This window comes from Physella acuta, unplaced genomic scaffold, assembly GCF_028476545.2.
Source record: "Physella acuta isolate Inbredline_101_S28 unplaced genomic scaffold, ASM2847654v3 ptg000579l, whole genome shotgun sequence".
Taxonomy (NCBI): domain Eukaryota; kingdom Metazoa; phylum Mollusca; class Gastropoda; family Physidae; genus Physella; species Physella acuta.
Genome location: NW_026732098.1, coordinates 1,377,764 through 1,393,461, shown reverse-complemented (window position 1 = coordinate 1,393,461; position 15,698 = coordinate 1,377,764). Strand labels below are relative to the sequence as shown.

General features: G+C 43.6%; 2 protein-coding genes across 3 annotated transcripts in view; both read left to right on the top strand.

The window, feature by feature from the left end:
• Positions 1-414: 414 nt before the first annotated feature.
• LOC131947023 (uncharacterized) lies at positions 415-1,107 on the top strand. Its single transcript, XM_059308106.1, has one exon. It carries the CDS (start codon positions 415-417, stop codon positions 1,105-1,107), a length of 693 nt encoding a protein of 230 aa, XP_059164089.1.
• Positions 1,108-4,094: 2,987 nt separating this feature from the next.
• The window catches only part of LOC131946974 (octopressin receptor), a 38,319-nt gene continuing 26,715 nt past the window's right edge, over positions 4,095-15,698 (top strand). The window contains exons 1-2 of one of the 2 annotated variants that reach the window (XM_059308038.1): positions 4,095-4,224; positions 4,416-4,606. The gene's annotated coding sequence lies outside the window, so the exon portion shown is untranslated. Of the gene's footprint in view, positions 4,607-15,698 lie in introns of both variants that reach the window. The other variant, XM_059308037.1, reaches the window with a different exon arrangement.

Sequence of the window (15,698 nt, the reverse complement as noted above, 5' to 3'; positions counted from 1 at the left end):
TTTGTTCGTCCTTTCAGGTGTACCGCGCCGTGTGCGGACGATGAATATGACATTGTTGCTCGGTGTTTGCTGATTGTGCAGGCTAGACCAGAGTGAAAAATTCATCGCATCCAATGTGGACTAGCAGACTACAACAACAGTCGCTGGCACACCCACTGTTTACATTCAGACTTGTCCAATCTTATTGCTATCACGTGATCAATGCCCACCCAGGCCCACTGCCAATATCTCATTATTGCGGCATCAATGATGTACTGCCGTTACTTGCCCTCATTACTACGACAGCAATCAACTAACCCTCGCGATATCATCTTGATTGTTATTTTAATAAATTCGTATGCAGGTGGGCTGATACAGGTGGTCAATGGGAGCTGGTGCAGGTGGGTGGTCAATGGGAGCTGGTGCGGGTGGTCAATGGGAGCTGGTACAGGCGGTCAATGGGAGCTGGTGCAGGTGGTCAATGGGAGCTGGTACAGGTGGTCAATGGGAGCTGGTACAGGTGGTCAATGGGAGCTGGTACAGGTGGTCAATGGGAGCTGGTACAGGTGGTCAATGGGAGCTGGTACAGGTGGTCAATGGGAGCTGGTACAGGTGGTCAATGGGAGCTGGTACAGGTGGGTGGTCAATGGGAGCTGGTACAGGTGGTCAATGGGAGCTGGTAGAGGTGGTCAATGGGAGCTGGAACAGGTGGTCAATGGGAGCTGGTACAGGTGGTCAGTGGGAGCTGGTAGAGGTGGTCAATGGGAGCTGGTGCAGGTGGTCAATGGGAGCTGGTACAGGTGGTCAATGGGAGCTGGAACAGGTGGTCAGTGGGAGCTGGTAGAGGTGGTCAATGGGAGCTGGTGCAGGTGGTCAATGGGAGCTGGTGCAGGTGGTCAATGGGAGCTGGTACAGGCGGTCAATGGGAGCTGGTACAGGTGGGTGGTCAATGGGAGCTGGTACAGGTGGTTAATGGGAGCTGGTAGAGGTGGTCAATGGGAGCTGGTACAGGTGGTCAATGGGAGCTGGTACAGGTGGGTGGTCAATGGGAGCTGGTACAGGTGGTCAATGGGAGCTGGTACAGGTGGTCAATGGGAGCTGGAACAGGTGGTCAGTGGGAGCTGGTAGAGGTGGTCAATGGGAGCTGGTGCAGGTGGTCAATGGGAGCTGGTGCAGGTGGTCAATGGGAGCTGGTACAGGCGGTCAATGGGAGCTGGTACAGGTGGGTGGTCAATGGGAGCTGGTACAGGTGGTTAATGGGAGCTGGTAGAGGTGGTCAATGGGAGCTGGTACAGGTGGTCAATGGGAGCTGGTACAGGTGGGTGGTCAATGGGAGCTGATACAGGTGGGTGGTCAATGGGAGCTGATACAGGTGGTCAATGGGAGCTGGTATAGGTGGTCAATGGGAGCTGGTACAGGTGGTCAATGGGAGCTGGTACAGGCGGTCAATGGGAGCTGGTACAGGTGGGTGGTCAATGGGAGCTGGTGCAGGTGGTCAATGGGAGCTGGTACAGGTGGTCAATGGGAGCTGGTACAGGTGGTCAATGGGAGCTGGTACAGGTGGTCAATGGGAGCTGGTACAGGTGGTCAATGGGAGCTGGTACAGGTGGTCAATGGGAGCTGGTACAGGTGGTCAATGGGAGCTGGTACAGGTGGTCAATGGGAGCTGGTACAGGTGGTCAATGGGAGCTGGTACAGGTGGTCAATGGGAGCTGGTACAGGTGGTCAATGGGAGCTGGTACAGGTGGTCAATGGGAGCTGGTACAGGTGGGTGGTCAATGGGAGCTGGTACAGGTGGTCAATGGGAGCTGGTACAGGTGGTCAATGGGAGCTGGTACAGGCGGTCAATGGGAGCTGGTACAGGTGGGTGGTCAATGGGAGCTGGTACAGGTGGTTAATGGGAGCTGGTAGAGGTGGTCAATGGGAGCTGGAACAGGTGGTCAATGGGAGCTGGTACAGGTGGTCAATGGGAGCTGGAACAGGTGGTCAGTGGGAGCTGGTAGAGGTGGTCAATGGGAGCTGATACAGGTGGACAATGGGAGCTGATACAGGTGGGTGGTCAATGGGAGCTGATACTGGTGGTCAATGGGAGCTGGTACAGGTGGTCAATGGGAGCTGGTACAGGCGGTCAATGGGAGATGGTACAGGTGGGTGGTCAATGGGAGCTGGTGCAGGTGGTCAATGGGAGCTGGTACAGGTGGTCAATGGGAGCTGGTACAGGTGGTCAATGGGAGCTGGTACAGGTGGTCAATGGGAGCTGGTACAGGTGGTCAATGGGAGCTGGTACAGGTGGTCAATGGGAGCTGGTACAGGTGGTCAATGGGAGCTGGTACAGGTGGTCAATGGGAGCTGGTACAGGTGGTCAATGGGAGCTGGTACAGGTGGTCAATGGGAGCTGGTACAGGTGGTCAATGGGAGCTGGTACAGGTGGTCAATGGGAGCTGGTACAGGTGGTCAATGGGAGCTGGTACAGGTGGTCAATGGGAGCTGGTACAGGTGGTCAATGGGAGCTGGTACAGGCGGTCAATGGGAGCTGGTACAGGTGGGTGGTCAATGGGAGCTGGTACAGGTGGTTAATGGGAGCTGGTAGAGGTGGTCAATGGGAGCTGGAACAGGTGGTCAATGGGAGCTGGTACAGGTGGTCAATGGGAGCTGGAACAGGTGGTCAGTGGGAGCTGGTAGAGGTGGTCAATGGGAGCTGATACAGGTGGACAATGGGAGCTGATACAGGTGGTCAATGGGAGCTCGCGTATTTGATTTCCCACCTTTTTACAAGTTTTTATTTAACTCACTTCCTTTGTCGCCAGTCGTCAGTCTGTCTAGATCGAAACGCCCGAGCGAAATAGCAGGCATTTCTAACTGACAGATACGGTTCGTAGTTGGTACGTGGGTCAATACATGAAGACTAATTTTTAAGAAAAGACCCACGCTTCCAAAACATTAGTAAAGGTATCCAATAGATACTAAAGGACTATTTCTTTTCTTTATAATTATTTAAATATTAGTGTATAAATTATTTTCTACTTTGTAGTGCATTATTACATAAAAGATTGTTTTTAAAACGTTTTTTATGGAAAAAAAAATTACAAGCTTTTATTCAACTCACTTCCTCTGTCTTCAATCTGTCGTCAGTCTGTCTAGATCGAAACGCCCGAGCGAAATTGCAGATACGGTTCGTAGTTGGCACGTGGGTCAAGACATGAAGACGATGCAACATGACATTAAATTTAACTTAATTGGATGCCTAATTAATTTTTATGAATTAATAAAAAGTTTGTCCAAATTAGTAGGCTGTCCCATCAAACTATACCGCACTATTAATTAAACACGCATCATCACGTTCATTAGTGCGCAATGGTTTTCAGTCATGCAACTCTATTGTAAATTTGTTTAAATTTAAGTACTGAAAAAAAAATTCATAAAAAACGTTTTAATAACAATCTTTTATGTAAAAATGCACTAAAAAGAAGAAAATAAATTATACATTACTATTTAAATAACTATAAAGAAAAGCGTGGGGCTCTTCCTAAATATTAGTAAAGGTATCCAATAGATACTAAAGTGACCCACGCTTTTCTTTTTATGAATTTTTTTTACCCTATTATTAAAGTCACTGAAATCTAGAACTAGTCTTTAGCAGAGGAGTAATGTAAATCTAAAACTAGTCTTTAGCAGAGGAGTAATATGTTCTTTCTTTTAGTTCACTTGGATAAGTTTTGCTTATAATGAATACTGAAAAGGTAGATACTATATATAGAAAGTCCAGAGGCGTATCTAGGAGGGGCAGCGGCGGTGTGTGTGTGTGGGGTGGGTGAGGGGGGGGGGGGGGGGGTTCGCTATGCCTTGAGTATGTCAGATGTTTTCTGAAACTCTAGTGGTTACAATAAGCCTCATCGGCGTGTTTCATGTAGATCACTTGTGTCACATGTCGTCTAAAAGAATAAAAAAAATTAGTATGGAAACTGTCAGACGACAGTGTCATGTGGGCAGATGAGAGCGGGGAGAATTGTGGTTAGTTACAGCAGACGTAGGCGAACCGCTGACGTCACCAGCAGGCGTGAGCGGCTCACGTGCGCATCTGGTCGCGCGCGCTAAGTTAGGGTCAGGGTTAGACTGTGACTAGCCTTGCGGTACGGCTACTCGAGGGTCCGCGACCGTTTTTTTCTTGTGTGTTGAAAATGGAATGAATTAGCTGACATGATCATCTACCCCGCATCAAACATCCGTGGCTGCTTGCTGTCCGCGGTACGACAATGTATCCTAAACTGAGCTATTTTTAGACTTGTCCTATTTTATCGAAGCTAAAGTTAACCATTATGGTGATAATTTCAATTACTTTAAAGTTCGGTGGCTTCAACAATATTTGTGTTTAAAACAATTGAATCAAATGAGCAGTTTTTAACAACAAAGTTTAAGATCTTTTTTATTCCTGTTAGAATTGAATAGGAGGGAAAAGTTGCTCTGCTATTTAATGAAAAGGCTCGTGGCGATCTAGCTGTGTTTTATAGATCTGGAACTGTGTTGAGAATTTTAAACAATTTTCATGCGAACAAAAAAATTTCAAATAAGCTGCATATATAATGTAACGCTGGGACGCGATTAGTGCTGAGTTGGGCTGATATACAGGGTAAGTAGTTTCTCATCCCTGCTGGAATGTCAGTGTGTTGATTGGTGCGAAAGTGGTGCGACAAAATATTTCAGACAATTATAATTCTCCACTATTGAAATAACTCTAAAGAAAAGCGTTGATTTCTTCCTAAATATTCGTAAACTTATTAAATAGATCATAAAGTTAATCACGCTTTTCTATATAATAATTTAAATAGAAGTGTATTATAACATATTTAAACAAAATCCATTTTTAGTGTATTATAACATAAAAGTTGATATTTCAACGTTTTTATGCAATTTTTAGCGCAACTTCCATACTGGCAAAAATTGCGTTTAATAACTCGTCATTTCTGGATGGATGGATGTGTGTCCGCAGCTTTAAGTCGTATCTCCTCCTCAACGAAGCAATATCGAGGACTAGTTTCAAAAGCAAATATGTTAAGCAAGTTCCAAGGATGATTATGGGCCAAAAAAATTCCCGGAATTCCTTCCTGGATTTCCCGGAAAAGCCAAAAAACCTCGAACTAATGCAGTTTTAGCTCCATATCTCGGCAACCAGACCACTTAGCGACTTGAAACATTTACCAATCGATTCCTGCCATAATTTAGACCAATATTGCCGAAGAAAGTTTTCAAAAATATCCTTTCGTTCGGTCACAAAAAATTAATTAAGAACATTTAAACTGAGCATCGTGTAGGCCTAGGATGACATTTACTACTTTTTTAAACTGAGTATCTTGTAGGCCTACTCGTTAAAATAAAACTATTTCCGTTGATATAGGTTAATATAGTTGTCTTTTTTTTTACTTATTAATTCAAACGTTATTTTTGTACCCTATTAATTTATTTATAATTTAAAAAATTAATTAAGGAAATTGCGCTTAAATTGTCACTAGACTTTTTATTAACTTGTTTTTTACCAATTTCTTTTTGAAATTGCTTCCTCCGTCTGTCTTTCTCCTGTCCGCCTAGATAAAAAAAGAGAGAGCAAAATTTCGGGCAATTCTTACCAATCAACCAGAGTTTCTTCCAGGTAAAAATTTTTACCGCCCCCCCCCCCCGAACGAAATGAAATTTATATAATTTATATAGAAAATATATACTTTTAACAGTGTCCCCCCCCCCCCGAAGAAAGTCTACCGCCCCCCCCCCCCCCCCCGAAAATTTCAAGTGCCCCCCCCCCCCCCCCCCCCGAGAAAAAAGTCTGTAAGAACCACTGCGATCAACTTTTCCGAAATTTGACAATACCCGATGACATTGCAATCTGACATTAATAAATTGGATGACTATTTTTTTTTTGAATTCATTAAAATTTTCTAGTACAGTGTCTGTCTTCTACTACTATTCCGCACTAATATACGCGCATTAGCATGTTCGTTTGGTGCGCAATAGTTTTAGTTCATGCAAATCTATGAATTAAAAATTTTAAAGTACTGAGAAAAATATATAAATAAACCGGGAGTTACCCCTCCTACACTTTCTTGAATATTCTTATATAACACTACAGGAGATGGCAACTCGTGATAAAGACAATATTTTTAATCCATTTTTAATTACTTAAACTTTTTATAATAGAATAGAATCTCGTAAAAAAAGAATGGCGCACCTAGTGAACTCCAAAATATATGTGTATCATAGTGCCCAATATTATTAGTACTTTATAAATTCACATGTGTTTTTTTGAGAAATAGGAAATAGCATAAATTACTACTTCCGATCAACGGAAATTACTGAAAATTTGACAAAAGGCAGACAATTAGATTTTTTAACTATATAAGAAATTTAGTTCATCTATCTGAAAAAGTTCTTAAGTTATAGGCTTTTGAAAAATTAAAAGTAGAATAAGCTCCACTTCCGATAACCGGAAATCGCTGAAAAGTTGAAACAGAACTACAAATTTGATAATATACATATATGTAAAATTTCATCAATCTTGTTGTAACGGTACTCAAGTTATTATGTATATACACACACACACACACACACACACAGACACACACACACACACACACACACACACAGACACACACACACACAGACATACGAACAACTATGTTTTTCCGACTCAGGGAGGTGTAAACGGCGCATTTGCAAAAATCTCGATTTTATTTTTTACTTTTTTGCACGATTACAATACTTTTTCGATACTTCGTGTACGAGAAAGTAAAAATGTTTTAATAACAAATTAAAAACGAGAAAAAAAATGATTTTTAAAATATAATAATACATTGCAATTTAAATAACAATAAAAACTTTGAAATTGTCATAGTCAGCAGTTCTACTTGCGTCAGGGAAAGGTGTTCTACTTTAGTCAGGGAAAGGTGTTCTACTTTAGTCAGAGAAAGGTGTTCTACTTTAGTCAGAGAAAGGTGTTCTACTTTAGTCAGAGAAAGGTGTTCTACTTTAGTCAGAGAAAGGTGTTCTACTTTAGTCAGAGAAAGGTGTTCTACTTTAGTCAGAGAAAGGTGTTCTACTTTAGTCAGAGAAAGGTGTTCTACTTTAGTCAGAGAAAGGTGTTCTACTTTAGTCAGAGAAAGGTGTTCTACTTTAGTCAGAGAAAGGTGTTCTCTTTAGTCAGAGAAAGGTGTTCTACTTTAGTCAGAGAAAGGTGTTCTACTTTAGTCAGAGAAAGGTGTTCTACTTTAGTCAGAGAAAGGTGTTCTACTTTAGTCAGAGAAAGGTGTTCTACTTTAGTCAGAGAAAGGTGTTCTACTTTAGTCAGAGAAAGGTGTTCTACTTTAGTCAGAGAAAGGTTTTCTACTTTAGTCAGGGAAAGGTGTTCTACTTTAGTCAGGGAAAGGTGTTCTACTTTAGTCAGAGAAAGGTGTTCTACTTTAGTCAGAGAAAGGTGTTCTACTTTAGTCAGGGAAAGGTGTTCTACTTTAGTCAGAGAAAGGTGTTCTACTTTAGTCAGAGAAAGGTGTTCTACTTTAGTCAGAGAAAGGTGTTCTACTTCAGTCAGAGAAAGGTGTTCTACTTCAGTCAGAGACAGGTGTTCTACTTTAGTCAGAGAAAGGTGTTCTACTTTAGTCAGAGAAAGGTTTTCTACTTTAGTCAGGGAAAGGTGTTCTACTTTAGTCAGGGAAAGGTGTTCTACTTTAGTCAGAGAAAGGTGTTCTACTTTAGTCAGAGAAAGGTGTTCTACTTTAGTCAGAGAAAGGTGTTCTACTTTAGTCAGGGAAAGGTGTTCTACTTTAGTCAGGGAAAGGTGTTCTACTTTAGTCAGAGAAAGGTGTTCTACTTTAGTCAGAGAAAGGTGTTCTACTTTAGTCAGAGAAAGGTTTTCTACTCAGTATAGGAGATTTCTGAACACATTTTTCAGTTCTAGAAGATTGTGTAATCTTCTTGAGTATTCCAGAACCAACTTGTATTGATGAGTTTTATTTTGTTCATTGATTAAATTCTTGTAAACATCACGTGATGGGACTTGACGAACCGATGGAAGAGAGGGCTAGAGGAAATGGAATTTTAATTTTAAAAACAGTTGAACCCAGGCCAAAAAAAATCTCATTCTTTTTTGACGGATGGCCAGTCGGTGTGGCATTTAGAGGAGTTGATGGCCTCTCGATTGGGCCATTGTGTCACACGATTGGGAATCTGCTCACGTGTCGTCAATCTCACATTTCATCGAGGTCTGTTACAAATAAATCAGATTTCATCGTGGTCTGTTACAAATACATCAGATTTCATCGAGGTCTGTTACAAACACAAATTTGTGTGACAAATGTGATATTTGTGTGACAATTGTGATGTTTGCATGACAAATGTAATGTTTGCATGACAATTGTGATGTTTGCATGACAAATGTAATGTTTGCATGACAAATGTGATGTTTGCATGACAAATGTGATGTTTGCATGACAAATGTGATGTTTGTGTGACAAATGTGATGTTTGTGTGACAAATGTGATGTTTGTGTGACAAATGTGATGTTTGTGTGACAAAATGTGATGTTTGTGTGACAAATGTGATGTTTGTGTGACAAATGTGATGTTTGTGTGACATATGTGATGTTTGTGTGACAAATGTGATTTTTGTGTGATAAATGTGATGTTTGTGTGACATATGTGATGTTTGTGTGACAAATGTGATTTTTGTGTGACAAATGTGATGTTTGTGTGACAAATGTGATGTTTGTATGACAAATGTGATGTTAGTGTGACAAATGTGAGGTGTGTGTGGCAAATGTGATGTTTTTGTGACAAATGTGATGTTTGTGTGACAAATGTGATGTTTTTGTGACAAATGTGAGGTGTGTGTGGCAAATGTTGTGATTGTGTATGTAGCTACTTAGCTCTGTGACTATGTGAAGATAGCAGAGTTTATGTTTATTACGAGTTTCACTCTGAATCCTTTTTCTAGCTATATGACTATGTGACTATGTTACTATATGACTATGTGCTTATGTCATTCTGGCCTAATGTCTAACCGTCTAAAGACGTGCCTAGCCGTCCAATGCCATCTAAAGATGTGTTTAGCCGTCCAATGTCATCTAAAGATGTGCTTAGCCGTCCAATGTCATCTAAAGATGTGTTTAGCCGTCCAATGTCATCTAAAGATGTGCCTAGCCGTCCAATGTCATCTAAAGATGTGCCTAGCCGTCCAATGTCATCTAAAGATGTGCTTAGCCGTCCAGTCTAAAAATGTTCAATAGTTTTATTTCGGCTGTAACATAAATAGATAATGACAAGACGACAAACTAAATTATACACTCACACTCTCACACACTCACACTCAGACACCACACACACCAGCACACTCCAACTTATGTGACACGAAGACAACCTAAATTATACACACACACCCCCGTTCAACCACATATATGATCCCCACATCCCCCACACACACCTACACACACCTATATGACCCCACACACACACTCCCCCACCTATGTGACCCCATACACACCTACACACACCTATGTGACCCACACCCCCACCTATATGACCCCACACACACACTCCCCCACCTATGTGACCCCATACACACCTACACACACCTATGTGACCCACACACAAACCTACACACACACTTATATTACCCACACACACACTCCCCCACCTATGTGACCCCCACACACACAATTATATGACCCACACACCTCCACCTATATGACCCCACACACACCTACACACACACACACCTATGTGACCCCACACCCCACACACCTACATACACACATATATATCTCACACAAACCTACACACACACTTATATGACTACCTCCCACACACACACCTATGTGACCCACACTCACACACATATGTGACCCACACACCTCCACACCATCATTTACTTTATAATACTCACACGCCCACACATTAAAACCTTCTAATAACAGCCCCACAAGTTACCTTCAAGGCCCAAGGCATATTCTAATGTAAGGTCTGGTTGTGCTAAAAATATTTCCCAACGACCAAATGGTTTTAATCAGAACAACGGGACGCCTCAAGACAAGGCCGGTAATGAAGAGTAGCGGTGTGAAGGGGGGGGGGGGGAAGAAGGAGGGGGAGTGGGGAGGTGGAGTTTCACAGAATATATAACAGTTTTATTGTATTCATTAAATTACATTCAACCGATTAACCTATAATCTATAACAATATCATTAATGACCCTGACATAGATTAATTGGCCTACAAATATTATTAATGACCCTGACATAGATTAATTGGCCTACAAATATCATTAATGACCCTGACATAGATTAATTGGCCTACAAATATCATTAATGACCCTGACATAGATTAATTGGCCTACAAATATTATTAATGACCCTGACATAGATTAATTGGCTTACAAATATCATTAATGACCCTGACATAGATTACTTGGCTTACAAATATCATTAATGACCCTGACATAGATTAATTGGCCTACAAATATAATTAATGACCCTGACATAGATTGATTGGCCTACAAATATCATTAATAACCTGATATAGATTAATTGGCCTACAAATATCATTAATGACCCTGACATAGATTAATTGGCTTACAAATATCATTAATGTTTAAGAAAACTTTAAGAGATATTCTTTACCAATATTCTACCTTTCAACCTTCTAAGCGTGGTTTGGCCGGTAAAGCTCGTGGTTTGGTCGGTAAAGCTCGTGGTTTGGTCGGTAAAGCTCGTGATTTGGTCGGTAAAGCTCGTGGTTTGGTCGGTAAAGCTCGTGGTTTGGTCGGTAAAGCTCGTGATTTGGTCGGTAAAGCTCGTGGTTTGGTCGGTAAAGCTCGTGGTTTGGTCGGTAAAGCTCGTGGTTTGGTCGGCGGTAAAGCTCATTGTTTGGTCGGTAAAGCTCGTGGTTTGGTCGGTAAAGCTCGTGGTTTGGTCGGTAAAGCTCGTGGTTTGGTCGGTAAAGCTCGTGGTTTGGTCGGTAAAGCTCGTGGTTTGGTCGGTAAAGCTCGTGGTTTGGTCGGCGGTAAAGCTCGTGGTTTGGTCGGTAAAGCTCGTGGTTTGGTCGGTAAAGCTCGTGGTTTGGTCGGTAAAGCTCGTGGTTTGGTCGGTAAAGCTCGTGGTTTGGTCGGCGGTAAAGCTCGTGGTTTGGTCGGTAAAGCTCGTGGTTTGGTCGGTAAAGCTCGTGGTTTGGTCGGTAAAGCTCGTGGTTTGGTCGGTAAAGCTCGTGGTTTGGTCGGTAAAGCTCGTGGTTTGGTCGGCGGTAAAGCTCGTGATTTGGTCGGTAAAGCTCGTGGTTTGGTCGGTAAAGCTCGTGGTTTGGTCGGTAAAGCTCGTGGTTTGGTCGGCGGTAAAGCTCGTGGTTTGGTCGGCGGTAAAGCTCATTGTTTGGTCGGTAAAGCTCGTGGTTTGGTCGGTAAAGCTCGTGGTTTGGTCGGTAAAGCTCGTGGTTTGGTCGGCGGTAAAGCTCGTGGTTTGGTCGGCGGTAAAGCTCATTGTTTGGTCGGCGGTAAAGCTCGTGGTTTGGTCGGCGGTAAAGCTCATTGTTTGGTCGGCGGTAAAGCTCGTGGTTTGGTCTGTTGCCTTGTAGTTTGTTCTTGGTTAGACAGAGGCTATGGAAGCTAATCCAACAACTGTTGCCTTGTAGTTTGTTCTTGGTTGGACAGAGGCTATGGAAGCTAATCAAACAACTGCTGCCTTGTAGTTTGTTCTTGTTTGGAGAAAGGCTATGGAAGCTAATCAAACAACTGCTGCCTTGTAGTTTGTTCTTGTTTGGAGAAAGGCTATGGCAGCAAGTAAAAAAAAAAGCAGTCTAGAATCGGAGTCAATGACATATATAGCCGTCCAACATTACAAAAAAGAATATAGAAGATATTGTCCAACTCATTTATTGACCAACCCTCCAAAACTTTCAAGCCCATAGAATGACCAACCAACTGCAAACTTAATGGGAGACAAAATACTCAGCTATTTGTGCCTGTATTCGGCGGCCTGACGTCACTTCCGTTCATTGGCATCGTTTGATCCATGACGCAAGTAACGAGTCTAATCTTAGACTTCCGGTGGCCTTGGCTGGAGATGGGCGGGAATCACATCAGTCTACTGGATCACATCAGTCTACTGGATCACATCAGTCTACTGGATCACATCAGTCTACTGTATCACATCAGTCTACTGTATCACATCAGTCTACTGTATCACATCAGTCTACTGGATCACATCAGTCTACTGGATCACATCAGTCTACTGGATCAGTCTACTGGATCACATCAGTCTACTGGATCACATCAGTCTACTGGATCACATCAGTCTACTGGATCACATCAGTCTACTGGATCACATCAGTCTACTGGATCACATCAGTCTACTGGATCACATCAGTCTACTGGATCACATCAGTCTACTGGATCACATCAGTCTACTGGATCACATCAGTCTACTGGATCACATCAGTCTACTGGATCACATCAGTCTACTGGATCACATCAGTCTACTGGATCACATCAGTCTACTGGATCACATCAGTCTACTGGATCACATCAGTCTACTGGATCACATCAATCTACTGGATCACATCAGTCTACTGGATCACATCAGTCTACTGGATCACATCAGTCTACTGGATCACATCAGTCTACTGGATCACATCAGTCTACTGGATCACATCAGTCTACTGGATCACATCAGTCTACTGGATCACATCAGTCTACTGGATCACATCAGTCTACTGGATCACATCAGTCTACTGGATCACATCAGTCTACTGGATCACATCAGTCTACTGGATCACATCAGTCTACTGGATCACATCAGTCTACTGGATCACATCAGTCTACTGGATCACATCAATCTACTGGATCACATCAGTCTACTGGATCACATCAGTCTACTGGATCACATCAGTATTTCCTTATATCGAACCAATTACTTTTTTAAAATTCAAGTTTCAATCAATCTTAGCTACCTCATTCAAAATGAATGCGTTACGTTTTAAGCCGATTAATCAGGCGATAATCCGCTGGATTTTCCGTCTATTTATTTAAACTTTAATCAGGGATTAATCATTCCTTAATCCCTTTATCTCTCCCTGGCAGCAATCAGCAGTGAGTTATCTCACACAGCTACGGCGTCTGATTGGCTGGTGTTTATTTAGCATTTTATTTGACCGATTCAGATACAGGTCACAAGTTTTTGGTCAACGTAAGCTTCGATTTAAGAAATTTCTGCAGTTGAACGAGTTACTAATTATTTACTGACACATTATCGTCCTGACTAATTACATCTCCTCCGTTCTAAACTAGAAGTACAATCTACTCCACCTACACCATCTACTCCACCTACACCATCTACTCCACCTACACCATCTACTCCACCTACACCATCTACTCCACCTACACCATCTACTCCACCTACACCATCTACTCCACCTACACCATCTACTCCACCTACACCATCTACTCCACCTCCACCATCTACTCCACCTCCACCATCTACTCCACCTCCACCATCTACTCCACCTCCACCATCTACTCCACCTCCACCATCTACTCCACCTCCACCATCTACTCCACCTCCACCATCTACTCCACCTCCACCATCTACTCCACCTCCACCATCTACTCCACCTCCACCATCTACTCCACCTCCACCATCTACTCCACCTCCACCATCTACTCCACCTCCACCATCTACTCCACCATCTACTCCACCTCCACCATCTACTCCACCTCCACCATCTACTCCACCTCCACCATCTACTCCACCTCCACCATCTACTCCACCTCCACCATCTACTCCACCTCCACCATCTACTCCACCTCCACCATCTACTCCACCTCCACCATCTACTCCACCTCCACCATCTACTCCACCTCCACCATCTACTCCACCTCCACCATCTACTCCACCTCCACCATCTACTCCACCTCCACCATCTACTCCACCTCCACCATCTACTCCACCTCCACCATCTACTCCACCTCCACCATCTACTCCACCTCCACCATCTACTCCACCTCCACCATCTACTCCACCTACACCATCTACTCCACCTACACCATCTACTCCACCTACACCATCTACTCCACCTACACCATCTACTCCACCTACACCATCTACTCCACCTACACCATCTACTCCACCTACACCATCTACTCCACCTACACCATCTACTCCACCTACACAATCTACTCCACCTACAGAATATACTCCACCTACACAATCTACTCCACTATACACAAAGCCTCTACGCTGCACATGTTTTAAGATATTGTCAAACGTTGAAGGGTTGTCAAGGGTCATTTCACTTCTAATCTTTGTAAATTGTGTTGTGTTAATCGATAGATTAAATTAAATAAAAACAACAAGCCCATTTCTCTGGGTTATCTTGGGGTGGGCTGGGTCACTGTTTATGAGCCCCAGGCGGATGGACCCCACAATTTCACATAGACACTCTCCAAACCCCCACACACTTTCGCACACATTCTCCCACACACTTTTCCACAACTAGAAAGTTTGAAGCAACAGCAAACTTGAATTATCCAAAAGATTGTGTTTTGTGAGGTAGATGTAGTGAGGTAGATGTAGTGGGGGAGATGTAGTGAGGTAGATGTAGTGGGGGAGATGTAGTGAGGCAGATGTAGTGGGGTAGATGTAGTGAGGTAGATGTAGTGAGGTAGATGTAGTGAGGCAGATGTAGTGGGGTAGATGTAGTGAGGTAGATGTAGTGAGGTAGATGTAGTGAGGTAGATGTAGTGAGGTAGATGTAGTGAGGTAGATGTAGTGAGGTAGATGTAGTGGGGTAGATGTAGTGGGGGAGATGTAGTGGGGGAGATGTAGTGGGGTAGATGTAGTGGGTAGATGTAGTGGGGGAGATGTAGTGGGGTAGATGTAGTGAGGTAGATGTAGTGAGGTAGATGTAGTGAGGTAGATGTAGTGGGGGAGATGTAGTGGGGGAGATGTAGTGAGGTAGATGTAGTGGGGGAGATGTAGTGAGGTAGATGTAGTGAGGTAGATGTAGTGGGGGAGATGTAGTGAGGTAGATGTAGTGGGGGAGGTGTAGTGGGGGAGGTGTAGTGTGGGAGGTATAGTGGGGAGGTGTAGTGTGGGATATATTGGGGGAGATGTTTTAAGGCCATAGACAGAACACCTCTGAAATAACCCTAAATGCCCCACCACAACACTGAGCAAGTTTTACAGACGATTAAGTGGAAAAGCAGAAAGAAAAAAATGGAAGGGGAAAAAATATCTCACTGTGTGGGAGCTAACTGGAGTCGACTACTCGAGACTCCCCCCTCCCCAACCCATATCCCCTCACCCCCGTGTGTCGTCGCCCCCCCCCCCCTCTCCCATTTTCTCATTGCACGCTCGACAAGATTTCAATGTAGACTTCCTCAATCTGAGGAATGGGAGGGAAGTGATTGGAGGGGGAGGGAAGTGATTGGAGGGGTGAGGGAAGTGATTGGAGGGGGAGGGAAGTGATTGAAGATGGAAGGGGGAGGGAAGTGACTGGAGGGGGAGGGAAGTGATTGGAGGGGTGAGGGAAGTGATTGGAGGGGGAGGGAAGTGATTGGATGGGTGAGGGAAGTGATTGGAGGGGGAGGTAAGTGATTGGAGGGGGAGGGAAGTGATTGGAGGGGGAGGGAAGTGATTGAAGATGGAAGGGGGAGGGAAGTGATTGGAGGGGGGGGAGTGATGTGAGATGGAAGGGGGA

Excerpts from the sequence above, each read along its gene's own strand:
- LOC131947023 (XM_059308106.1), top strand. The coding sequence starts at position 415 with ATGGGAGCTGGTACAGGCGGTCAATGGGAGCTGGTGCAGGTGGTCAAT.